Source organism: Neolamprologus multifasciatus, chromosome 14, assembly GCF_963576455.1.
Source record: "Neolamprologus multifasciatus chromosome 14, fNeoMul1.2, whole genome shotgun sequence".
Taxonomy (NCBI): Eukaryota; Metazoa; Chordata; class Actinopteri; order Cichliformes; family Cichlidae; genus Neolamprologus; species Neolamprologus multifasciatus.
Window position 1 is genome coordinate 28,997,602 of NC_140452.1, and position 26,199 is coordinate 29,023,800.

General features: G+C 41.1%; 1 protein-coding gene and 1 long non-coding RNA gene across 3 annotated transcripts; one reads left to right on the forward strand and one right to left on the reverse strand.

The window, feature by feature from the left end:
- Positions 1–428: 428 nt before the first annotated feature.
- porb (P450 (cytochrome) oxidoreductase b) lies at positions 429–21,847 on the forward strand. 2 transcript variants are annotated; one of them, XM_085131264.1, is made up of 16 exons: positions 429–569; positions 4,892–5,076; positions 12,693–12,741; positions 13,370–13,498; positions 13,749–13,901; positions 14,691–14,815; positions 14,970–15,059; positions 15,315–15,413; positions 15,607–15,723; positions 15,864–15,982; positions 16,468–16,649; positions 17,809–17,958; positions 18,088–18,355; positions 18,614–18,759; positions 19,437–19,522; positions 20,344–21,847. In XM_085131264.1, exons 2-16 carry the CDS (start codon positions 4,901–4,903, stop codon positions 20,486–20,488), a joined length of 2,034 nt encoding a protein of 677 aa, XP_084987390.1. In that variant the 5' UTR covers positions 429–569; positions 4,892–4,900; the 3' UTR covers positions 20,489–21,847. The 2 variants fall into 2 exon arrangements, with proteins under 2 accessions (XP_084987390.1, XP_084987391.1); XM_085131265.1 differs by lacking the exons at positions 429–569; positions 4,892–5,076 and adding an exon at positions 7,337–9,210.
- On the reverse strand, positions 21,626–25,323 carry LOC146504277 (uncharacterized). The gene is made up of 2 exons (XR_014868799.1): positions 22,957–25,323; positions 21,626–22,119 (listed from the first exon to the last, which is right to left on the reverse strand). It is a non-coding gene; the product is annotated as an uncharacterized LOC146504277 (long non-coding RNA).
- Positions 25,324–26,199: the final 876 nt, after the last annotated feature.

Here is a 26,199-nt window from a genome sequence, read left to right on the forward strand (position 1 = left end):
AAAGTATCTGCACAGGTAGGCCCCACAAGCGTGACGGATTGTGGGCTGTCACGTGTCCTTGGCACTGTGAACATAAAGTTAAATTGCGAGGTCACGTTTGATGAGAGTACCTCTCAGTCATATGGAGTTTGTTCTGTTCGTTGTATTACATAACCCTGACCCTTCCTCTGCTGCACCTCGCCTGCTATTTACTGAGCCAGATTAGATGTGCACGGGCGAGTCTAAATTAAAAAAACCATACAATAAATAAAATTAAGTGGGTTTTTTTTCTTTTTCTTTCTTTCTTTCTTTTTTTTTTACATCATTCATTTTTAAGCTGAATCACGTCTTCAAAAAACACAGACACTCAACTTCTCCAAAAATAACATGACGAGGCTAAACGCCACTGGCCTTCACAGTTCAAACCCCACCCCCTGACACCCCCCTGCTTCCAGGACCGGAGTTGGTTTGATCCTGCATGGCGTAAAGTTTCCTTCCGCGTCGAGCACGCCAAGAGTCTGCCGTAAATCCAGGAAAAGAAGAAGAGAGCTGTTCGAGAGGCTTGCACAAAGAGGAGAGAGGCAGTTAAGGTAAGATGCTGAGAAAACTCGCTTTTTATTTGGTTTACGTCGACTAGCGCTCTGTGGCAGTGTGCGGAGACTCAACCTCATCGACATCCGAACTGACACCAATCACTAGAAACCTGTAAAACAGAGCCAAATATTACGCTTTTACATCAGACTATTAGCTGTAGACTACAGCCGACTCCAGTGTTACGCAAAATGAGGTCAATTTGTGTAATCTTTAAGCCACGAACAATTTAAAGTATAATCTGATCATCTTTAAACGTGCAATTTATAAAACTATTGCGTGTCTGCGTTCACCGGTATTTTCTGTAATGTGTTTACAGCCACCTTTGTCACTCTCCAGAACATAGTCAGAGCCCGTTCCGCTGGGTACTATTTCCTATCGTTATTTATTAATTTGTAATGTGTAAAAATGGGATTAAGTCTGCTATAAACAGAGCTGACACTGACACTCATAACTAGAATAACCGGTGTGTAGCGTGACATGTGTGGTACCACACACACACACACACACACACTCTCGTGGGTCAATCTGGACTGTCCCACAGCTGTTAACGCTTTCGTGATTGAAACGCATATTTATTTTAGGTGAAAGAGCTGGACCGTAGTGATGTTCCCATTGAACTGCTTCGCTTTTATCAGATTTCAGGTGTTGTTGGACATTTTTGCCCCAAATTAACAACTCACTTTATGTGGTTGTACTTTTAAACAACCACGTAAAGTTCTTACTATTTTTCAAAATATGCCACTTATTAGTAGCACCGTGTGGAGATCCGTGGGATTTGTATGTCACTGCGGATCATTTAAGTCAGTGATCTTTAGGGCACATGTGTTTGATATGGGTGAGGATATGGGAAAAATAAAAAGCGTTATTCATATAGTTTTACCCAAGGTTTTCTTTATGACTACATCACAGGTATCTCTGAAGGAGTCACATGCAGGTCATTAGAAAGTTACTGTGTTAAAAAGGGCACCTATGATTGACGCAATAACGAAACTGGCACCTTGTGAGTTGTAGATGTCTTCTTTCTGTCACAGGAAAGTAAAACTAACATTAATACCAAGATGAGGTCGTCATTCTTTTATAAAAACAGATGTGTCAAATAAAAGGTCCAGGGGTCCAGATCAGCCCAGCAAATCTCCAATCTGGCCCACTAGTGTGAAGGAGGACACAAAATTTGGAGTTTCAAGTTTTTAACTTTTCCGTTTTTCAGTCTAAAAAAAAAAAGTAATTAAGACCTTTTTCTCTTCTACTATCTGCTTTTCACAGTAGATCCACAGTTACAAACTTGAGATTTAGAAAAAACCTTGTTTGATAATAAAACATTCTGTAGATTAGCTACAGAACTTTTTATGTTAATTTTATATGTATTGTGGAATTGAGGCCCAAAGAGACAGATATTTTTGTTTGTTTGTTTTTTACAGCAGTATTTCTTTATCACGCAGAAAAACTGAATTGTACTGTTGAACTTTCCTATATGGGGGATTAAACTTTTTAACACTGACAGAAAGGGGATTTTCACAGGTCTGGCTGATTTGAAGTCGCTGTATGCAGCCCATGATGTAAAATTAGTTTGACATCCCTGGTTTTAAAATAACTTTTTAGCTGGCTTTTTACCAGTTGAAGGTTAAGACATTGTTTTCAGGGTAAGGGCTTGGCACCGGTTTGTGTTGTAACATTGAGGTAAGAGGGTTTGGGTTCGGTATATGTGGCCCTTCCCCTTACACGCTGAGTGGAGTGGCAGCAGCCACTTTTTGGGAGTAAAGGTAAAGCTTTTTAGACTAAATATGAGAATAGGTTCATCAAATGTGTAACTTCATTTTCCACATTGCGCTTACTCAGCAGTTGTAGAAATGAGCAAGGAGCAAGTAAGCGTGGATGTTTAGAGATTTTATGAGTTATTAGTCATATTTGGTGAATTGTCACTGTTTTCTCATGTCTTTAGCCTGAAGCAAATTGGCATGAGTTTTCTATGTGGCTCTATTATGTAGTGATTTACACATTTACCTAACAAGTGAAAAGAGCTTAAGCTTTAAGCTGGGAAGGAGACATACATTTTCTTCTGGCTTGCATCAGAAGGAAGCTGGAGTTAAAGTTAAAAAAAAAAAAAGTTGCCAAACATGCGTAGCTACCTGCCGTTGCAACACTTTGTCACTAAGTGCGCAGCTGAAAGTAGCTTTTTAGGTAACCGTTTCTTTGTGACAAATCGACCTTTATGTAACTCACTGTGACGTTGAGAGAAGGTGTGGTTTTGCTCTCAGGTGAGTTCTCTGATCCTCCCAGGAAGTCACTATGTTGTTGGAGGTGTGCCTCTTGGGTGTTTAACTTTGTCCATAGAAAATTGTACTTAGTAGTCAGTATAATCTTTTAGTGATTAAGTTTGTATATTATAGAATACTGGATGATGACCCTTTTATGACTTAGACTGTGTGTTAAATCAAGACTGTGCTTTTATAAATTCTTTCTCACAGTGATAATAGCTGAGCAAGCTGTTATCATTTCACTCCTGCCAGGAAGAGAGAGCTGGATGCTCTTATCTGTCAAGAAGAGGGGCAACGTCCTCAGAATAACACACACACACACACATACACCCTGAACCACTTTTATCTTCACTCCATACATACTAACATTCCTCTGTTAATGAATAGACGTTATTCACTGTTGTATTACTTTTGTATATAAAATCAAAGGCAGGTGCAGAGACAGAGCGCACAGCACAGGGCCCCACTCTGGTGTGAGCGTTCTGTGATCGCCCTTGCAAGTAAAAATGCAGCGTCTGTGTGTTTCTACATTTAGATTCTTAGCTGAAGAAGTGTCTTTAAAATAAATCTCTTGACAAACTTGGATTACTGCTTGTGGAGTTTCCTTTTTCGCAATAGTCACAGGAACATTGTGGCTTCTGATAACGCTACCTGTTGAATAACCTGTTCAATAAAAGGGTTGAAAGAGTTTTTATTTAAAATAGACCTTTAGCTAGTTCTGCTATAAACAATCAAAGATTTATATATTTTTATATCTTGCAAAACATATCCATATATGTGGATTGTTTATATTTTCAAGTGTTTTTAAAGGGTGTGGATCATTTGGAGCATTTTATCTTCATCAGTTTTTGATTAATTTATCTAATCAATTTATCTTTTATTCTGTTGGGCTGTCATGTCACTTTTATCACCGTGACTCCTGTGCACACTGTGATAGGGCTGAGCTACCTATGGAATAGTTTGCTTAATAAACCAGTGACTTGGTGTAGTTTAGTGTGCATGGTAGCACTGAGTGAATGTCTGCAGGGCTAGTTGTTCATTAGCCATCTTAGAGGATCAAAGAAGCTTAGTGTCATTGTTTTCAGTCTGTGAACCAAAACTGAAACTGAACGCTCATAACATTAGGTCCTCTCGACCTCGGTATGAAAAGAGCCGGTGCTGTTGCCTGCACGACAAGAAATTCCTCATGCACCGAAGTCGGTGGTTACAATACCACAGTATCCTGAGCCAATGCAAATCGTAGTTGTCCTACTATTGTGTTGAACACAAGGTGTCATTGTGTGCTATAATGCATAGCAGGTTGCTTACTGTCAATGGAAAATTGTACTGAGTAGTCAGTATAAGCTTTTAGTGATATAAGTTTATTGATGATAGAATACTGCATGATGATCTTTTCATTGTTAGAACTGATGTTCTTTATGAACGTTCTGATATTTGTATCTGAATCTTTCCACAGAGATAGTAAGAAGTTGAACAAGCAGTTCTGACCTCGCACACACACACACACACAAACACATACGCACATGCTCATGTCACTGAACGAATGTATTAATTTCTCTTGTATAAATAAAGAACGCAGACGGTGACAGAGCACAAGTCCGTGAGTGTCTCTTACGTGTAGGAGCGCTCTGTCACTTGTCCTCGTGAGTAAAGACAACTGCAGTGTTTGTGTTTTCTAACTCAAGTGTCTCAGCTGAAGAATTGCGGGGTGATTTAAGAAATCCCCTGTCACTTACATATGTTAGCAAGTGGTGTTGTCTGTGCATTAGCCTTTAAAGCTTTGTTTATTTGGAGTTTAACATGCACCTGTTTTAAAAATGTGAATTTCACAGATCGATAGCAGCATCTTCATGTTCAGTGACCGTTTCACTGCAACCATGGGCCTGTATTTAATGGCTGCTTTTGGATCTAATACTGTGTGTGTTGAACAGTAACTGAAATGATGTCCCACCCCAAATACATAAAAAATAAATTGATGACGCAGGAAAAATAGTCAATTATTTGTTTTTTGTATTGTTTTTTTTTTTTTCCACTTTAGCTGTGTTCTGTCTTTCCTCACGCAGAGGACCCACATGCCAGACATGGACCCCGAGACCACCCACACCGAGCCCGCAGTGGATGAAGAGGCATCTCTCTTCAGCACCATGGACCTCTTGCTGTTCTCCGTCATTGTCAGCTTTGTAGTTTACTGGTTCATGTCCCGTAAGAAGCCTGAGCCCATTCCCGAATTCAAAAAGCTCGACACACCGTGAGTATCCATCAGCTTTCAGGTTCCATCTGGGATGTGAACACATGACATGAGGTTAACGAGTTGAAGCTCATAAACGGGAGTAGTCGGGGTACTTTAGTAGATCAATAGCTTATTTTTATCTTCAGTCACAGTTTTAAATAGTTGTAGAGGTAATGGTGCTGTATTGTAAATTATCCTCACGTGTAGATGCACATTTAAACTGTACAGCTGGACACTCGTGAGTCAAAGTTTGCTTTCAGAAGCCAAGCTGCATCATATGTAGGCAGATCCTCATCAGGAGCTGCTGCTCTTTCTAGCTGCAGTTGCATTTATGTATCTAGGGACTGGGTCTAATGCTGTTTGCTGAATGAGCTCATTAACGAGGACATTTACTGGGACACACAGATTATTTGTGCTGGTGGATAAACCTTTGGTCTTCAAACTAATCATGTGTCTTGTGTTGGCAGACTTCAGCTTCTTATCATCTTAACCTGGCAAAAAATGTGTTGGACTATGTTGTATAAGTTGTCTGTGTTATATGCCATCTGTTTTTTGTTTTGTTTTTTAATCTTTATCTAATAAATAATCGAATAAATAATTCTAAACATTTAAAGATTGATAAAAATTTACAAATGCACAGTGAAAATGAAGATTAAACATGGCCTTCTTTTTTTAATTTTTTTTTTTTTTTTATTACATCTCTTCAGGTATATTTTAATTGGGTATAATACTGACCCAGAAAACTTGATTGATTGGTTGTCAATTACAATGGGTCGATACACGATCCGATCCATTTACTGACTCAGTTTGATCCAAATAAGACCTGGTGCAATTAAGGTATAATACTGGTGCAGTTGACTAAGACCATGACATTTCATTCTTTGATTATATTCATCCTTGGCCAGTTTTTATTGATTATTTTAGGAAACTTATATTCTTACATTTTATTTTATGCTTAGGAAACCCTGTAGTATGTTGTGAGTTCAGCATATTTATCTTATCTTTCCATTATCTGGAATCACTTACCCTAACACTGGCAATCAGACTAAACAGTCACACGAAGCCAGTTATCAGATCACTAAGTTAACCCAGGGTTACCTTTGCGCGTTTACATGACCGGGGTGGTGTTGCACCAAGTAATCACTTTTAAGGGGTGTTTCAGATATGACTCATTTTCTGCAGAAAACGATCCCTATGAGCGCCACCTGCTCCAGAGATGTTATTAGATGGTGATTAAAAATCTATAAAGAGCATAAAAAAACTGCAACAAGTGGACATGTAAAAACTCTTTGAAAAGTGCATGTTTAAAAAAATGAAGTTAAAAATTTTATTTTTTGTTTAACTTTTAAGATAAATTAAAATGCTTAAGGAAAAAAATCCTGATTGAGGTTGTTATAATCCATGCATGAAAGGGCTAACAGATATGTTAAATAAAAGAATCAGTGAAAGCGTGGTGCTCCCAGATGATTATAAACCGAAAACTTAGGACATAACCTCCTGACAGTTTTAGTTTTACTTCTTCTTAATTGCAGACTCGCTGCTGTTTTTAAGGGCTTGGAAGTAAATATATCAAATGGGCTATACTCTACATACAAATTTGACACTGTCAGCAAGTACAGTTTGGATGTCCTGTTGTAGGATCATATACTTATAGGAAATAAAATGATCAAATGTTTGCTGCCAACGGAAAAAAACACAAACCTTAGAGCAGCTGAAAAAACTTTACACGTTCTCTTCGCAGGCTTCTGAGGGGTCTTCTACGAATAGTGGACTCTGTTTTCTAGAGAATTGATGGTCAGCAGGTGGGATTTTCATACCTGTTTGCTCTCTAATCTGCAAAATAATCTACTCCAGAGCGGGAGGCTCTATAGCGATATACTCTGTTAAGAAGGGAACCACCTTCTTAGTACAGGAACCCAGGATTCAAGTCTGCATAAGCTATTATCCTGGTTTGTAGTTCAGGTGTCTGACATTTCCTCTCACATGATGATTCCAGCCACTTCCTCACATACTTTAACCCTGATATTAGCTGTGTGCTCGGTATCTGCACATATCCACAGCCAATGGTATCGGTATTAGATTGCAACCAGAAAAGCCGAATCAGAGATTCCCTAATTTCATATTGTTTTAATCTACTTTCAAAACAATGCAATTAGTCGAATTGCTTTTTTATCATATTGAAAGAAATGTGTTAAAGTTGTATAGTCAGTTTTAAGAGGAAAAACAAAAATTTTTTGTATGTATTTTTTTTCTTTGATATTTTAATTCTTTTTAAAAAGAATGACTTTTCCCTCAGCAGCTGCTCATCATAGCTGTTTTTTAGTACTCGAACATTTCTTATAGTTTAACATGAATAAGGGGAAGTGTTCTGTTTCAGTCTTCTTTATGAATGAAATAGTGTTTTCTCCTCAGACGAGGCCTCGGGATGTTCGGTCTCCAAGCAGAGACCGTGCACATTCTTACATTAGAGCAGCTGAGGATTCTCTAGTAATGTTTCACTACTCGTGACCTTTGTTTTCTCTCACCCCTCTCCTTTCACACAGTTTTTGTCCTCCCATAAACTCACCCGGGCTTTCTGTCTGGCTCCTCTTCCTCTCTTCTGAGCCCCTCCCTCCCCTCCCCACTCTGTTCATTCCAGGTACAAGCCTGTGCAGACACGAAGTGGGCGTTCCTCTCAAGTTACATCCAGTTTAGTTAGGGTCACAGTTAAAGTGATTCCATCCGACCACAGCTGTTGGGGAGGGCTCATTCATTTTCTGTAGAGACTACTCACTCTGCTCTCCCCCATGATGGCATAATGGAGACTTGGACTTGCCTTGCACTGGCCACATTTTTATTTATTTTTTTGTCCACTTCCAGGCATAAGCTTTATTTTCTTTACTTTATTTTTTGGTGAAGGGGGAAAAAATAAGAAAATGAAGCAAAAGGAAATCCTGACCATTTGTGTTAAAGCAGGAATTTGGTTGGAAAGGAGGTATGACCCCTGGAGAAACATGTTTTTTGTTGAGGGCGGGCCTAAAGAAAAGGGAGTTTGGGGGCAGCACCCCCTCAAAGCTGGTCTCTCCTCCCCTTAAAGGGGCAGCGATTGCTTAACTCCTATGAAGGGGGCGTAGTTTTGTCTCTTTCCTGTGCTTTTGTTTTTTGGCTCTGAACCCATTTTGAAAGTTCCCCTGGAGAACGAACTAGGCAGGCGCGCCAAGTTCCCTTTTGTGAGCCCTCTCCAAAGGTGGAAAGTTGAGGCTGAAGACAAGCAATCCATTCTTTTGTCCACAGTTAATTTTTTTTCTTTCTTTTAAATCAGTCCCCACCGCTTGCTTCTACCCTCCCCTCGTTGTGGGTGTGTGTTTGTGTGTGGGTGCGCTCTTAGCTTGTTCCACCATTGGAGGGCCATGTCACAAATGAAATCCTTTTATGATAAATGAGGTTGCCATGGAAATGACACCCCCCCCCCTTCCTCTCTTCTCCTGTTAGGTGGGGGTAGGGGATACTTCAGGGGAAAAACATACCATTCATTGCCCCCCCCCCCCCCCCCCCCCCCCCCTTTTCTCGTTTAGTGGTCCACTGAAGAGTTGCTTTGATAACCGGCCAAATTCTCAGATTGGACTTTTTTGCTCCTAACACCTCCGAGGCTGGAGAGGAAAAGGGGCGGGGATGAGCAGGAAGGCATTTTCAGCCCGAGATCGCTTCAGTGTGTTTGTGTGTGAGTCAAGCGTGTGGGTCTGCAGCTCGGCTGGATTTTATGGGAAAGTCAGTTTCCCACCATTGTGTTCTCAGCGGTTGCCAGACACTCTAAGGGCTTGTAAGCTGCTGTGCTCGTGCATGTGTGTGTCTGTGGAGTTGTGTAGAGCTGCTGGTTTCACAGAGCAGTACAGGAAGAAGCTGAGTTCAGATTGTGATTGAAGCGTGTAAGGGGAAGTCGGGCCACTCTACAAACCTGTAAATATCTCTCTGACTTTTTGGGCTGGTGTTACTTTTCCATCTCGCACATCTGGACCGTCCTGCCCTTTTGTTTTTTTTTTTTTTTTTTTTTCGAGTGTGGCGGCTCCCGGTGTTGCCTAGCCAGCAGTGCTAGTGGCAGTGGTGAGCTACAGGGCTGCATGCCATGGGCTGCGTCTTCTCCCTGCCAGAGGACAGGAGAGATGCTGCTGAGAGGTCAGTGACATGTTTGATTTACTGCTTCAAAGCATGATGCAGTGTGTTTTTAATGCTGCTTACTTGAAGGATGATGTAACATTTTTTGTAACATTTGCCACTGGCTGCCTGCTGATTAGGCTGATAGCACAGACCACATTTGGAAGTAATTTGTAAGCACTGAGTAGTAGCTTGTTTTCAGTAAAATCTCTGCACACAAAGCTTAGCTGTCTGTTTCAAGACGTTGAAGCGAGTGCTATAAGAAGCTATACGTTGTTTCTGGAGGTTATGTAAGACGGAGATAATATCTATTTGACTGCAAGTCCTATTTGATTATTGGCTGCTCTGTTTCTTTTCTTGTTTTCCCTTTACCGCACAGGTCACTTGCACATTTACAGTCTTGTTTGCTTTAGTTCTTTATATCAACTTTGCATACGGCTCGGTTTGCATGTTACACTCTAAGGGCTCACATTTAAATAGAAAGGAATGGAAATGCATGTCATTCATTGGTTGTGGCGTCATAAGATCAAGATCATGGGATAACTTCCTGGATGGGTTCTTTATCTTAATTTATATTTGTGCAGCTAATTACTGAGCAGCAGGTTGGAGGTTTGTTTTGACACAAGAAGCCAGACTTCTTTGCATTTTATTTTGTTGTGGTCTCAGGCGATAGTTGTCCAGGTTTTTCAAGGTTTTTTGGGGGGGGGTTTCGGTCATTTTCAATCCAGTGTCTGTTTCTAATCATTTTCAGAGGAATGTTTTTTGTTTGTAAGCAACTTAATACCAAATAAGGGATGAGCCAGTGTTGTCTACACGTGGTAGAAATCTTCACAAAGAACCAGTTTTGTTCCCATTTCTTTAGTTGACTCTGCACAAAATTCCAATAACAGTTTGACAGATTCTCAAAGAGCTAAAAGTTGGGACATGTGCTCTGCATTGTGTAAGTGGAAAACAAAAGACGTGTGTCTAAACAATACCTATCTACACAAGATGTACAGCATCTCTTATGGAGCAAATCCAGCAAAGACCTGACAGCGAACCTGAGAGATGTTCACTGAACAGTGAAAATCGGTGGCAGGTCTTTGGATCAAGTCATTGTCATTGTGTTAAGGAGGAGGTTGAAAGTGATGCAGTGAGTGTCTACGGCCATCCTTAAAATATGGTCGAGGCTCTGCCGAGTTTGAGGCTACGCCTCAGCCGGCTAGTAAATCCACTACACCTGTTGGTGATTGATCCTGATCGTCACATTTTATCTGATATTATTCGTGTTTTAGGCTGCAAGGATGGGGAGATTGATTCATAGTCACAGCCTTTGCTGCGTGTGTATATCTGCTGTATTATAATGTAACCGGGCGCTGCATTGACTTTGAACTCCAGTAACCTTGCTGTTTTGCAATTTCACACAGAAATCCTTCCTTTTGGCGGGTGGTTCAGAACTGATAACACGTCTAACGGATCCTGCTGAAGCTGTCAGGAAGGGTTTCGCTTCAGTGCAAAGGCTTGTTTTTAATTTTGATCAGCAATTTGGTTCAGAGGAAAAACTCAATGAACCTGTTTTTTCTTTTTTCTTTTCTTTTTTTTTTTTCTCCTTTAATATATAATTACACGTTCAACGTTAATCCCACACACACTGCAGGGGTTAGGTTCACTGAGGTTGTGTTGGGTTTTTTGTGCCCTTTGTTGAGAGTACAGTGTACTTTGGAAACCTGTCTTATGTCATAGAGGTTGTCAAATCAGTATGTTGCTGCTCAGCGTTAATGGCTTTGCTGGAGGTCTTGTCCTCCTGAATCATGGAAATCGAACAGTGTGTTCATCTTGCATTAGTATTTATGCTCGTAGTCATGTGTGGCCTGCGTATTCCTTTATCAGTGCAGATGTCCACTCAGCTTTGATGCTGAATGAATGAATTGATGCTGCGTGCTGCTGTTTTTTAAATGTTTCAGTCCATTAGTGACTGACTTGGTAAATATGAACCCAGAGTTTAAATCATCTGATGTCACACATTATATATTGAGCACTGTGTAATGAATGCATCTGTGGGTCTACAGACGATTGGTCTGAGCAATGCTTGTGTAAGGATTGCATCAACAGACTGGTGAAGACTTGCTAAACATTTCTTTTTAAACTGTGTCAGCTTACAGTAAATGCATTACTAAGCTAAAAAAATGTGTCTTTAAGTAAAACAAGAATCCCCATCTTTAAAAATAGTCAGTATGAAACAGAAATGAGAAGCCTTTAAGTAATCGAGTGAAGTGACGCTGCACTGAGTGTCATACACACTTAACTCTCCTCAAAGTATTTAAGTGGTTCTGCCACCCTGCGTTGTTGGGTGTTTTACTAACACCTCCACTACCCCAGTATCCACCTGTAGGCTCTAAGTGTATAATCGTTCCCCAGTTTCCGTAGGTAATATTTGCTCTGAGTGATGAGCTCAGTGTAGATGCTGGCCGTGCTTCCCTGAGCCTAGTTCTCCCAGAGGCTTTTCTTAAAGGGGGGTTTTTCCCTTCCCACGGTTGCCAAATCTCAAAGGGGGTCATGTGATTGTTGGGGTTTTCTGTTTTCTTTGCATTATTGTAGAGTCTTACAATAGAAAGCACTTTGAGGCACCTGTTGTTGTTGTTGTTGTTAAATATGCTATACAAATACAATTAAATTCAAACTCTAAATTCAAATTCTGTTGCTGTAATAAGTCATTTTAATACATTATGTTTAACTCATTTGTGATGATAAACCAAATTCTCCTTAGCATGTGGGATCCTATATTTTTAGTTTTTGTTTTGTTTTTTTCTCCGCCTGTTTTTGTGTTGCGTTGATGTTATTTTTGACTCGGGACAGGGCAGCATACTTACACAAACACACGAAAACTAATCTGTATCATGCTGGAACAATCCTCTTCCAAGAGTCATCCTTTAAGGCAGAACATGGCACATCGGAAATCTTTCAATGTGCAAACCTACATTCATCTGCCACTTTGTTAGGTACACCTGTTCAGCTGCTCTTCTGTTTCTTGAACATAACAGTGAGTTCACTTGTGTGCAAGTTTCCAGGTTTTTTTTTAACCAATGTCATTAAGAATTGAGGCTGTTCTGAAGTCAAAAACAGGTCTAGCCTAACTACTGGCAAGGTGTACCTAACAAAGGGGCCACTGAGTGTATAAATGTCCTGTCTCCAGCAGGTTTTGCACTGATGTCCCAAACATCCAAAAATTCTGGCTGCTACACAAATCTTTGTACCCACCTATTAGATGTATGAGGTCATGCTCGTGAATGTTGATTCAGTTCAGGTTTAGAGTACGTGTGCAGCTGATGATTTAACTAAGGCTTAAAAGAACAAAAAGTACTTTGACCTCTCCAGCTGTCAGCCATTTGGAGGACAGAAAACTTGCTGTAATTCCTCCATCAGCTTCTTTGCAATGGTTGTTACTGCTAAATGGTCTTCAGCCTTTGTAAAAGGATTGTCGTCTCTGCTTATTTGTAATTGTAATATTTCATTATCTCTTCCAGGACACCCACCACAAGAGAGACCAGTTTCATTGAGAAAATGAAGAAAACCGTAAGTAATGCTACTTTATCAGATATATTTTAAAATAACACTGTATAGACGCGTGAGCTCCAGACTTGCAGAGTTAATGTTGTGGTTATTCACCAGCTAATAATTATCTTTATGGGCCCTGCAGAGTAGTTTTGTTGCCCTCTTGCGGAGTGGACGAAGCATACAATAACTGTAATGGTATCCCTGCTGATGTGACCACATTAAGCTCTTGATTTCCAAACAGTGTTTTGACTTTTGTGGAACTGTTTTGTAGCCAGAGCTGAGCAAAGGCTGGCGTTTAACTGATGTGGTTTTTGAAGAGAATAGTTCAGATACCACCGCGGTGGCAAGAAGGATCTTTGGCCACCACTGAGGTTTAACTTTGCCCTCGTTTTTGTCTCAGCAGTCTTGAAGGTGGCAGTTTATTTTATGGCACAGATTTACACATGGGGATGGAGTGTACAGAGCTCTCTGCTGGGGGGGGGGGAGAAAAGAGAGTAACTCAATGATGGAGTTCATGCAGAAGTCCTATAGTTCAAACGCAGGTCTAAGGATGCATTTTATGTAGATTTAAATAGATTACATACTTCGTGATGTAATGCATTTACATTATGTGATGTAAATGATGAGTACATATCTTTGTGTGCAGGGAAAGAACATCATTGTGTTCTACGGGTCTCAGACGGGTACAGCAGAGGAATTTGCTAACAGGCTGTCCAAAGACGCTCAGCGTTACGGCATGAAGGGAATGGTTGCTGATCCAGAGGAGTATAGCATGGTAAGTATTGCCAGTGAATGAAATGCACAGCACAGTGAGGATAAATGCAGTTATTCTGCGTTGTTCAAACATGAAATGTTTGATTTTAATGATTTGTAGTGAAGCTTCTCTCATTCCTAGATAAATAAAACATGTACACACCTCATCACATCAGTTGTTCCAGTCCCAGTTGGATGTAATGTCTGCTTATTGAGAATCAGTGTTTGCATCCATTTTCAACTTCAGCGTCTCCGATTCTCTCTCGTTACAGGGGGAACTGTCCCGTCTGTCTGAGATTAAAAACTCACTCGCCATTTTTTGCATGGCCACCTACGGAGAAGGAGACCCAACTGATAATGCACAGGACTTTTATGACTGGCTGCAGGAAAATGATGATGAGAATCTCTCCGGATTAAACTACACTGTGAGTTTTTATGCTCAACTTTGGCCGGTGTAAATTCTGTCAAATTAAAAGCGACTTCAGGAGAACTTCTTTGTTGAAAGTGAAGTTTTAAAAAGTACAACGCAGACAGTGAAACGGACGCTGGGCAAGATCAGTGAAGTTTGTCGTATGTTGGACTGTTACTTCCTGCCTGTGCTACACTGTCATGATGGAAAGCCCAGTCAGGTTATAAACTGACCTTTGTAAAGTAAAGAATAATAAGTGGAGATGATGACGACGATGATGATACTTGGAATTTGAGTCACCAGCTACACAGCCTGGATTTGCATCACGCCGTTCATGTGTGACATCGTGTTATTGTTGGGACTCGATGTCCTCATTTGAGTGAAAAATTTTATGATTAAAATTAAAATTTAAGCTATTTAAACTTTTTTGTAACGAACTTCTTGTTTTCACTGTTGTGTATATTTTGCCATGTGTGCAATTTGAGGGAGCAGGTCAAGTGGAGGACAAAATAGTTTTTAGGCATGCCACTTCCTATCCACAGCAGATGAACAGTATTTGAAAGTCGTGACTTTTGATGATCACTTCCTGCACCTGTTTCCCATTTTCTTTGCAAAATACGAAGAAGTGAGGTGTGACTCAAGACCTTTGCACATTCCTGTGTTTTGATTTTCATCAGTAGAAAACCGGTCGGACATCTGCAGTGATCTCACAGTTGCACGGGATTATTTCGAGCGTGTTGTTTTTGTGGCACTGAACCAAAGCCGTGTACTGGCCACTCTTCATTGTGTTCCGGTCTGTTTTCAGGTTTTTGGTTTGGGCAACAAGACGTATGAACACTACAATGCAATGGGGAAATATGTGGACAAAAGGCTGGAGCAGCTGGGGGCAACACGCATCTTTGATCTTGGTATGGGAGATGACGATGGCAAGTAAGTGACTGATGGATCCTCTGTGCCTAAAAAGAAGTGAGCTCCGCATTTTTGGGTGGTGCAGCACGGGGGTTGAGATAGATTAGACTGTTTAAGATGCACATTTGAAGACTTTATCAACCTTTTTAAAATAATGCTTTTTTTTTACTCTTAGTTTGGAAGAGGACTTTGTTTCATGGAGAGAGCAGTTCTGGCCGGCTGTCTGCGAGCACTTTGGAGTGGAAGCCTCAGGAGATGAATCAAGGTGAGTTCAGGGACAGTTTGTGCCATGCATCATCATTTCATTATTTCAGACTTTTGATTTGGCAATTGTGCAACAGTTGCCTTGAGACATTTTTACCTTTCTCTCATCCTGCCTGCTGTTTTTTGTCCTGCTGCATCTCTAAATAGAAACTACAAACACAAAACACAGGATGACTTGCTGTGATTCGCTCCATATTGAATTGGTATGTCTCCGCGTGTGCACAGCTTGCAAACTGTAGTTTGTTTTGTCTCTCAGCATTCGGCAGTACGAGCTGAAGGAGCACACTGACATCAACATGAACAAAGTGTACACTGGAGAGATCGGCCGCCTGAAGAGCTTTGAGGTCCAGAAACCGTGAGTATCGTAGCAGAAACTATTCACTGCAATGGAGACCGATCATTCACTGCTAGCATTTCACCTGCAAACTCCAGACTGGGTACAAGTGACCCTTTCTGCCCTCTAGTGGTTAAAAAACCCCAACCCTAAACTTTTTACTCTCTTAGAAATAAATCTTTTTAATACTTAAATGCTGCTCTTTTATTCATAGGCCTTTTGACTCCAAAAACCCCTTCCTGGCTCCAGTGACTGTCAACCGCAAACTAAATAAAGCTGGTGACAGACATCTGATGCATCTGGAGTTGGACATCACAGGCTCCAAGATCAGGTGAGGCTGGATGGGATAATTGCTTAGTAAACCTTTATCTCCCTGATTTCATGCAACGATATGCACAGCCCTGATGTATTTTTAGCTTTATGAATTCAGCTCAAAGTCTGAATTTTTTTTTTTTCTCATTCTCATTTCAGATACGAGTCTGGAGACCACGTTGCAGTTTTTCCCACAAACGACTCTGCGCTGGTGAACAAGCTGGGACAGACACTTGGGGTTGACCTTGATGTGGTTATCTCTCTCAATAACCTTGATGGTATGGCATTGACAGACCCAAAGCACCTCGACCTTACAGCTCGTCCCTCCCACAGTCTAGTGAAATCTGCCCTTGGTATTCAAACTTGCTGTATCAGCTCACTTAATGTCTGAGTGACAGGGGTACTGTAATATTATGTAATAGCAGTAATTTAGCGGTAGTATAAATACTTAAGTTAGCTGTTGTTATAAAGGTCAGTTGTGGTGAATAAGACTGCTCGTTATCACTGAAAGAGTAATAAGGCTACAAATGTGAAACTCTTATCATTTTGCACCTTAAACTTGCTCATTCAAACCACGTGCAGTTTATTAATACAACAAAAACTGGCCTATAACCACACTTTAAAGCTATTTTGCCACTAGTGTGATAGAAAGGTGAACCCATAAATCCACTGAAGACGCCCAGATACATTTTAAATCTTTTTCTGTTAGCTGTTGACCATTAAAGTGTTTTCAGAGTAGTGTCCTTGCTGTTTTGTGTTTCAGAGGAGTCCAACAAGAAGCATCCGTTCCCCTGCCCTACCACCTACCGCACGGCCCTCACTCACTACCTGGACATCACTCACCCTCCTCGCACCAACGTCCTCTACGAGCTGGCGCAGTACGCCTCTGATCCCAAAGACCAGGAGAATATGCGCAAGATGGCCTCCTCCTCCCCCGAGGGCAAGGTCAGTAATGGGTGGTAGTTGGGGGTTCAGGGCAGTGGCGGCATACAGCATGTGTGGTTGCCTGCACGTGCCTCCCAGAATCCATTTCGTAATCAAAGATCGTTGCGTTAAGTTCTTGCAGATATAATTATTTATCGACTTCCTTGTGTGGACGCCGGACAAGCGGGCGTCTAGGGACAGACCGAAAGTTTTTCAGTCATGAGGGTCTGAGGTTGAGATTTAATTGAAGCTTGGTCGGTCGAAGAAAAGAATTAAAGAGCTTGGACCTGACCGTCCAGAGTTAAATATTCAGCAGCAGTCCACGGATCTTGGGAGATGGTATACATGGACATTCTCCAGCACGCTATATGACAAGCGCAGTTGGTTAACGGGGCGTGGGGTGAGCAGTGCCTTTTGTTTTCCGTGTCTGCTGTGTCAGAGTCCTCGTACTGAAAGGTTGTGGACCACCACAGTTTTACGGGACTTAAAGCACTTAACAGAGAAGTACAAAAGACTCGAGCAGTTGTAGCCACTTGGACAATAGCGTAGTTTGTTTTTTTTCCTCCATTGATGTGACTGCAGTCACTCTCAGATTATCAAAGGTTTGTAAATGATTGCTGCCTAATTTATAAATGCAGACAGATTGCCTTCAGTCTGAAAGAGTCTGTCAGTGTAACGCGAGGAAACGCATTGCATGTGATGGCCAATTTGACCCCATTTAGTTGCAGACTGACTCTTGTTTTGTTTTAAATTATTCAAATTTTATTGAATTCTGCATAAAAACGCCAAAACGGAACAAAGCAGTTCAAAGACACTGACAGAGAGAGGTATATAAGGCTGTTTGTATAATAAGTTCTTGGGTGGTAATGATTTGCCAGTCGTCTGGTTCAAACGAAGTTATATTTTCACTTGTGAAAGTGTCCCAATCTTCCTTGGCCATCTCATTTTCATCATTAAGCCCTCCCCAACGTCTTCTCACAGACAGCAGTGTTCGTCTTCTGTTCAGTCCGCGTTTTTAGTGTCTGAGTTTGTCACTAGCTAAGAATCCGTTCTCATGCTGATTGTCACATGGCAAAATTTCCCCCAGGTCTAGTGGTGGTGTTAGAGTAGCTGTTATCAAGTTAATGTAACAGAAGCTGGATCACAAAGCTCATATGAATTGTTCTCTGCTTATTTGCAGGCCCTCTACCAGAGCTGGGTGTTGGATGCCAGCAGAAACATCCTCGCCATACTGGAGGATATGCCGTCACTGAGGCCTCCTGTCGACCACTTGTGTGAGCTGTTGCCCCGTCTCCAGGCTCGCTATTACTCCATCGCCTCCTCTTCAAAAGTAAATCCATTTTCTCTGCAGTCAATAGGAGTTAAAGTCATATACTTCTGTTTTAACGTTTATTAAGGAATTGAATAAGCCGTCTGATTTTTAGGAGTGAGCTGTTATTAACTCTTCTCTTTTATGCAGGTTCATCCCAACAGCATCCACATCTGCGCCGTCGTGGTCGAGTACGAGACCAAGACTGGCCGCACCAACAAGGGAGTTGCGACCAATTGGCTGAAAAACAAACTGGTCACGGACAATGGGCACAAGTCCGCCGTCCCCATGTACATCCGCAAGTCTCAGTTCCGCCTGCCGTTCAAATCCACCAACCCGGTGATCATGGTCGGCCCTGGGACTGGAATTGCTCCCTTCATGGGCTTCATCCAGGAGAGAGGCTGGCTCAAACAGCAAGGTATTTACGGACTAATGTTGTCTAACCTTGACAAGAAACTGATGAATGAACTAGTTATAGTAAGGAATTTCTATCTATATTAGCATGTTGCGCTATCATCTATCACTAGTGCAAACCTGGAGAGTGTATCCAAGGTTACTTTCTGTCAGTATCTGTGTACGGATGTCCCCTAAATGCCTCCTACGCACGCAGTGAGCTAGGAAGAGGAACATTTTTAATTAACATTTGCTTTGCTCTGTGGCTGTCATCTGATTATAGGAAAAGAGGTTGGAGAGACCGTGCTGTATTTCGGCTGCAGACATGAGAACGAGGACTACATCTACCAGGAGGAGCTCGAAGGCACAGAGAAGAACGGAGTCTTAACACAGCTGAATGTTGCCTTCTCCAGAGACCAGGACCATAAGGTACAGCTGCCTACGAGACTCGGAGTGGTGCATTATATCAGATTTCCTCTGTTGACAATGTCTTGTTACATCAAAGTCGGGAAATGTACCTGGATTGTCTGTTAGTAGTTGATGTGAACTGCTTCTTTGGTAAAATGAAAAATTAAGATAGCAGAAAAACATTTGATTTACCAGTTTAATCGGGATCCCCATCAGTCTCAGTACCCTAGTGTATCCACGCGACACGTGACATGGCATCAGATCGGCGAGCACAATGGCTCCATTACACACAAGCCAACATCCACAACACATTAACATAATACTAGCTGCTTCTAAATATACAGATGTCAATTACTTTCATGGCGAGAACATAAAACTATAACAGGACACAGAAAGAAGCGTTACACATTGATACAGTACAATAATGATTTTTGTAAACGTTTCCTCTCTTCCAGTGTAATGTCCCTTTCGGCATATCCAATTTATAAACATATACAAACAGGATTCTAGACTTGAGTACCTTCCCGATTAAACTCATCACAGCACAATCTTATTCAGATCAGCCCAGATTACCAAGAAAATCGTTTACATTCAGTTCTGTCTGGTTGTTTAGCTGTTTGTAGATAAATACACTGTTTTCTGTGCAGGTTTTTGACATGCACATATAAACATTGTTTTTCTACTTTTTCAAAATAAAGGTGTACGTGCAGCATCTGCTGACGAAAAATAAGGAGCATGTCTGGAAGTTGATTCACACGGACAACGCTCATATCTACATCTGCGGGTAATTAGCACATTTCAGTTGTTACGTGTGTGTGTGTGTGTGAGAGAGAGAGTGTGATATTAAAGTATGCAGAAGATGCCGCTGTGGTTGGGCTCATCTCTGATGGACATGAGATGGCATAGAGGGCGGCGGTGGAGAACTGTCTTGCTGGTGCTCAGAAAATAACCTAATGCTGAACGTCCTTAAAACCAAAGCAACAGGTGGAATCTGTGTCCACCTTTAGGTTTCTGGGCACCCACATCTCTGCTGATCTCCCCTGGATCCACAACACCAACTCCCTGGTTAAAAAGGCCCAGCAGCAGTTGCACTTCCTCTGTGTCCAGAGAATAAGCTGACCTTCTACTGCTCCTCAGTGGAGAGCGTGGGTCCTACTGCTTGGGTGTTTGGTACGCAGGGGCCACTACTGAGAACAGAAAGGCTGCGCAGAGGGTAATTAAACCTGCCCCAAAAAATCATTGGCTGCCCTCAGCCAACTCTGGTGGCCATCACCAAATCCTCCAGTCTCAGAAAAACCAGGGCCGTCACAGGTGACCCCGCCCACCACCTGATTGACCAGCTGCTGTCAGGTCAGTCAGGTCCCAAACCTTCAGCTTCTTCTCCTGGGCCATTCAGACTGTTAACAAACACTATGTTAGCTCGTTAGGTGAACTTTCACACTGTGGAGCCAGTCAGGAATTCTGCACTACATGGAAGTGATGCAAGCCTGGATTCTCTTTAGCAATGTGGCGCCTCCTAGTGAAATAGTTGTGAAAGTACAGTAAAGAACGTCTGTCTTATTTGTCTTATATGCATTGCTCACTGTCATTTCTTTCCTGTTATAGAGATGCAAAAAACATGGCTAAAGACGTGCAGACGGCTTTCTACGAGATTGCGGAGCAGGTGGGAGGCATGACACGCACCCAGGCCGTAGATTACGTGAAGAAACTGATGACCAAGGGACGCTACTCACAGGATGTCTGGAGTTAAAGAGCCTCAAACCTGGCTTCACTTCGTGCACATACAGTAGTAGTTTTAACGTTTTTTATCGTCTGCCTTGGTCTGGACTGACTTAAAGAAACAAATGAATCCATTTTAAACCTTGTGTTCATACTCACCCTGGTTCACCTTGACAGCGACAGCTAACTGAAGAAAATGAGGCAAACTCTACCTCAGCAGATCTTACTAAACCAATAGAGCCACCTCCTTACTTTTGTTTGTGGAAAGACAGCTTGTGTTTGATGAGATCCTCACACGATCCTAATCGTTTCAGCCCCGTGCTTTCCGGGGAGTGTAAAGAGCCTCCGATTTATAAATGAACGAATTGGTGTAGAATCCCACACGCTCTAAATTCTTAAATCATGAGTATTAGATGCACAAGAGTGTCATTTAATTTTGTTTAAATGTTTTATTTTTTTTATTAGCCTTAGATTTAAGGTGTCACACCACAGCAGTTTATGATGCATCGTGTGTGTGTTGCAGTGTAAACACTCAGAGTAGGCTGAGACATGAATGGATGCTGACTATTCTCTCTGAGCTGATTCAGTAGCCGTTTCCTAGCAACAATAAATATCTAAAATGTTTTTATTTGGTGTAACAAACTGGCATCGCAGGTACAATTGTGTTTTACCTTTGTGTTTTGATAAGGGGGTTAGCCTTTTATGCAGACGTTGCTGTTCATTTGAAAGAAGAATGGTAACATTTTGAGAGGCACCGAAAAAAAGGAGACGATCATATATAAAAACCATGAGATTATGTGCTTTTCTTTCCTTTTAATACCCTGCCTTTTAACATAGAGAAAATAAATATTTTTAACCAGTGATATTTTAAAGCATTTTGTATGTTAGAGCCTGCCTCCCATGGGACTGTTGTTTTCTGCGATATTCACCTAAAAGCAGAGGATTGTGGGTTCATTGGGTGGCATTGGCAACTCGAACACGATAACCACCTCTGTTTGACTTTCTTATACTCTTCTGCGCCTCTCCCCCTTTTTGTCTGACCACACCTGCGCCGCTGCATGCAGAAGGTGGCCAGACGTATCCGAACATTAAGCATGTTCTCCCGTTTCAGCTCGTCACGGAGGTGTGGGGGAGTTTGAGGTCAGTCAGGCAGTGGAAGTGCAGTGCCTTTTTCTTTTTTTTTTGTGATGCCTTATGTATGGAGTTGGCAGTAAAGTCGGGATACTTCATTGTATGTTTATTCCTTCTTTCTTGCTTATTTTGATAGAAAGAAAAGTTCGTCTGAGACACTTTACACAGTGCTGTCACTTTTATCATTCCTCTTTACAATGTAATCATTTGATTATATGGAGGCTTGCTTTTTTTAATTAATAAAAAAGACTGAATAATTTTTTGGAGTTTTGTTTTTCTTGGGTCATTAGAGGTATGTAAGGATTCCTGAGGCGCCTTGCACACCTTTTAGTAGGTGTGATTCACTCTGTTTAAACCAAATTCAGGTAGGGCTGTGCGATATGACCAAAATCTCATATCCCGATATAAGAATTCTAGTGTCCGATAATGATATAAATCACAGAAATTTAACATTTTGTGAATCTCGGGCAGCTCGTCTTGCGGGAAGTGTTTCCAGCTGCGCGTCATGTAGCTGGAGTCGAGTGTTTTAACCTGTAAGGAAGAGGACTCCCTTACTACATTGATTTATATTATATTATCTGTATAGCACTTTAGAGCACACCTTTCACTTTATTAAAAGCACCTTATCAAGCACTTTATTTAGCAGTGCACTTTAAGCATGGATTTGCACAGTAAAACATTTGCACACAAGAAGTTTAAGTATTTATTGACTATTTATTGGGAATTTTAAAATCAGTTGGTAGCCTTATTTCAGATCCTGCACAGCTGCTCCTCATCAAGGAATGTGGTGGTTGTCTGTCAGGAGAAAAGAATGGTGATTGAAATTGTGATTAAGGTTTACCAGTAAGGAAAACTAATGCAAATTTGTGTGTGAAATCTAGGGATAAAAGTGGTGCAAATAAGTGTAAGATAATGATTACTCACCTTTCTTGCCTGTGTCCTCTTCAAGGTGTTTGGGCAAATGTTTTCCGGGGGTCCAGACACCATTTAAAGGTTCCGGGAGAGACCATTGGTAAAGAGAGTGTGGTGAATCTTTTTGTGCTTGGGTTTCTGGGGTTTTATAATATTGGGTTTGGTGTAATATTAAAGTGTGAAATATTTATTAATATGTAAATGTGAAATGTATTTATGTATTTATTTATTCTTATTGATATATTGTACACTGTGGTGGAAGGTTGGGATTTAATAACTTACCTGAGAGTGGAATAATGGTTAAGTCTGTGACAGCTGAACATATTTAAGGCTGCCAGTTGTCATTAGAGTGTGGATTTTTGTGCTGTGAAGAAGCTCGACAGGAGAGCTGTATAGAAAATACTTTTTGTTCCACTACACTTGCCTTAGCCGCTAAGGGCCGCCCTGTTACATAACCGATGCATGAAACTATACATTTTTAGACATAAGTTGTAAAGGCCGCCGTTTTCTTTGAGTATTCATTACACGGCGTGCTGCGGGGAAAAGCCTGTTCTAACGTTTGAGTCCAAGGTTTATTTTTTAGCACCTGGCGGCTCTTTTTTTAAATTCTCATCCGTAAATAATCTGCTCTTTCACGTGATTCCGTTTATTTTGAAAAGTCTCAACAGGATCTTGAGCTTTATTGTGAAAGGTTTATGTGGAACATAAACAAGCGGACACGCGATGCTGTTACCGTCGTTGTTGCTAACCATAACATATAAAAACAGACGCTTGTTGTCAGTAGTGTGGTTATATAAAATATAAGAAAAAGAAAGAACTTATAGAAATTAATATAGTCACTACCATCAAAACGATGAAAAAATATTGCTGTAAACAGTTTATTTTACAACACCACGAAACAAACATAGCGTAAAATGAAACCATAGACGTTTATAATCCGATATATATCGTTATATCGAACAGCCCTATATAGGGGTGCAACGATACACAAAATTCACGGTTCGGTTCGATATTTTTTCGATACAAAAAAAATGTTCATGCCTTTTTATTAATTTGTCATTTATTAAATTTTCACGGCACATTCTGCACCACCTCTCTGTGTGTTCATCATTTGTTTGAAGCCAGCTCACCTCCTGCAACCACTTTTCCGAGAATACGTGCTTCTTTTGTGGTTCGGACTCCTGACATTTCTTTGGAGGTGGAGGAACACCAAAGTAATTGCTTAAAGGAGCTTCTTCGACATCTTTATGAGTTCTAAACAAATGTCTGTCCTCCTCCAGAAAATCTTATGTATGCAAACACGCGTTGCAACTTCTTATCTTGTGCGCGTTTTTTATTTTGACAGCGAATGCGCACCTGCGGACCACTTATGTGTAGACCTGGTTATTTAGCTCGTCATATTGCAGCCACAGAAATTCTTTTGTCCATGAAACCATAAAGCTGCACTTTCTTTTTGCCTTATAGTCTGATTTGTCATAACTTTTCCGTTTTGTGGTAAGCTTTTCTTTGGCTGTCACTTCTTCACCCTGACCTGTCTTATTTGGCTCAGCAGAACTAAAATATATATCTGCTGCTTTTACACACGCATTCACATAACGCTCAGCGATTCTCTGCGCGATCAACCTCTCACATGTTTAAGCTTGCTGCTGGAGATTTCACTTGTCATGTTTGCATAGTAAGCTAACGATTGATAAGACGATGTCAGAGGAATTGATGCGCAAATTATCATCACTCACCAATCAGTGCTGTCGCTCTCTATACACAGTTCGCCCGATTGCAAAGTGAAAGCAAAAAACAAGCGCAAATTCAAACGCGATTTCAATATGTCACATATTGACAGTGGCTCACCGATGCCAATGACATAATTACCCAGCTACATTTCCGAAAGAATGCAAAAGCATTGACATATATTTTTCCTTCCTACGATAGGCCGACGGGCAGGGCAGAGATAGATTTTGGTAGCCCGACTGGAAAAAAGCCCCAGGACGTCGGGCTAGCGATTTTGCGAGCCCTGTATCTGATTGAGGAATCACTCATCTTTGGAAAAGAGAGTTTATTACAGAGAAATGTCTCTTTCCAAAATAAAAGCTATACTATACGCTTCTTCTGGGCTATATTCTCAGCAGCATATTAAACATATCAGGTCCCCATAAGGAGAATCATGTGCTAACGGCTGTCTAAATGACTCGGTAAAGTTTGTATGCGTGCTTGTTGTTTTTGTCTGCTTCCACTTGTCTTTGCACTAGGATGCTATCAGGTAAATGTGCAGTCATATTCGTTGTGTTCCCACTAGTGCTGTCAGCCTTAATCTGAAATGAGGTTAACGCCACAACACGGCAAATCTCCGTTAACGAGCTACCGCGGATTGCCCCGTGTGTGGGGCTGGACAGCGTCAACACATTAACGAGCTAACTGCGCTAACACACTAGTTCCCACTCATGTAATTGAGCATTGCTTGGCACATCTGACATACTGTTTTACTTTAGTCCATGACTGCTTACCTTCAGGGTCATACGTCACATGAAGACCAAAATAGTTCCAGACGCCAGATCTCAATGAGGGTGGGGGAGGTTCAATTTGCCATGTTGCAACGAGCTTAACTTCTGTCTTGCTAGCTTGCCCTGCGCTCAGTGAATCTGTGTTCGACTACTCCGCCTAGGCTGCACTGTCGAGCGCAGATCCACTGAGCGCTCAACACAGACTGCACCGTCAAAAGGAAAGTTGATAAAATAAATTAAAAATGTTGTATTGTTCGATACATATGCGTACCGAACCGAAAGCACTGTATCGAACGGTTCAATATCGATACGAGTATCGTTGCACCCCTAGCCCTATACCAGAGGAAGACTTAATTTTCTAAATCACAATGGCTGAAGTGTTCTATAGTTTCAGAGGACACTGCATTATTCGAAGAAATGTTCTTTCTTTTTGCTACTCTACACTGACCTGCGAAGGAGATCAGTCAGTGATGTATATACATACTGATCATCCACATAGATAAGTCCATTAATTTGAAAGTTGGGTCCTTAAAAAAAAGAAATGGTCTCAAAAGAAAAAGGGAGAAAAGGCTCAGTTATGAATACCTGAACACACAAGAACTGTATTGAAAATCACTGGCAGCAGATCTTATAAAGCAATTCATCCAAACTGTGAATGCATGAAAGTTAATGTCAGATTTTTATCTACCATGTGGAAACCATCTAATTGACAAAAGCTTATTTTTTTCAGCTTGATAGATACCCAAACACACTGCCAAAGTAGTAAATGTATACCTGGATAGAAAACTCCATAGTCATGGATTGACCTCAACCTGGAGAGGTTGAGGTCAATCCATGAATATGGAGTTTGGAGAGCTATTACCTAAAGGTTACATAGAGAAATTACAAGAAAGCTTGCCTAAAAGAGTTCAGACTGTGCTGAAGAATAAAGGTGGTCATACCAAAGACTAACTTTAAGGCTCTTTAGAATTGTACCAACACAGTTTTTGTCTTATATACTGTATTTCCAGGTATGTTTACACATGTTTCAATAAATCCCTGCAACTATTTCCCATTTCCCAAAAATATAAATGAGTGAAGGCTGGCTCAAGTCGTTTGTACATCACTGCATACACATTAATACAATTATCAATTAATCCCTAAAATGTGCATTTTTGTGAGCTGTATTCAGACAAGCCTAATCAGATATCACAGAGAAGAT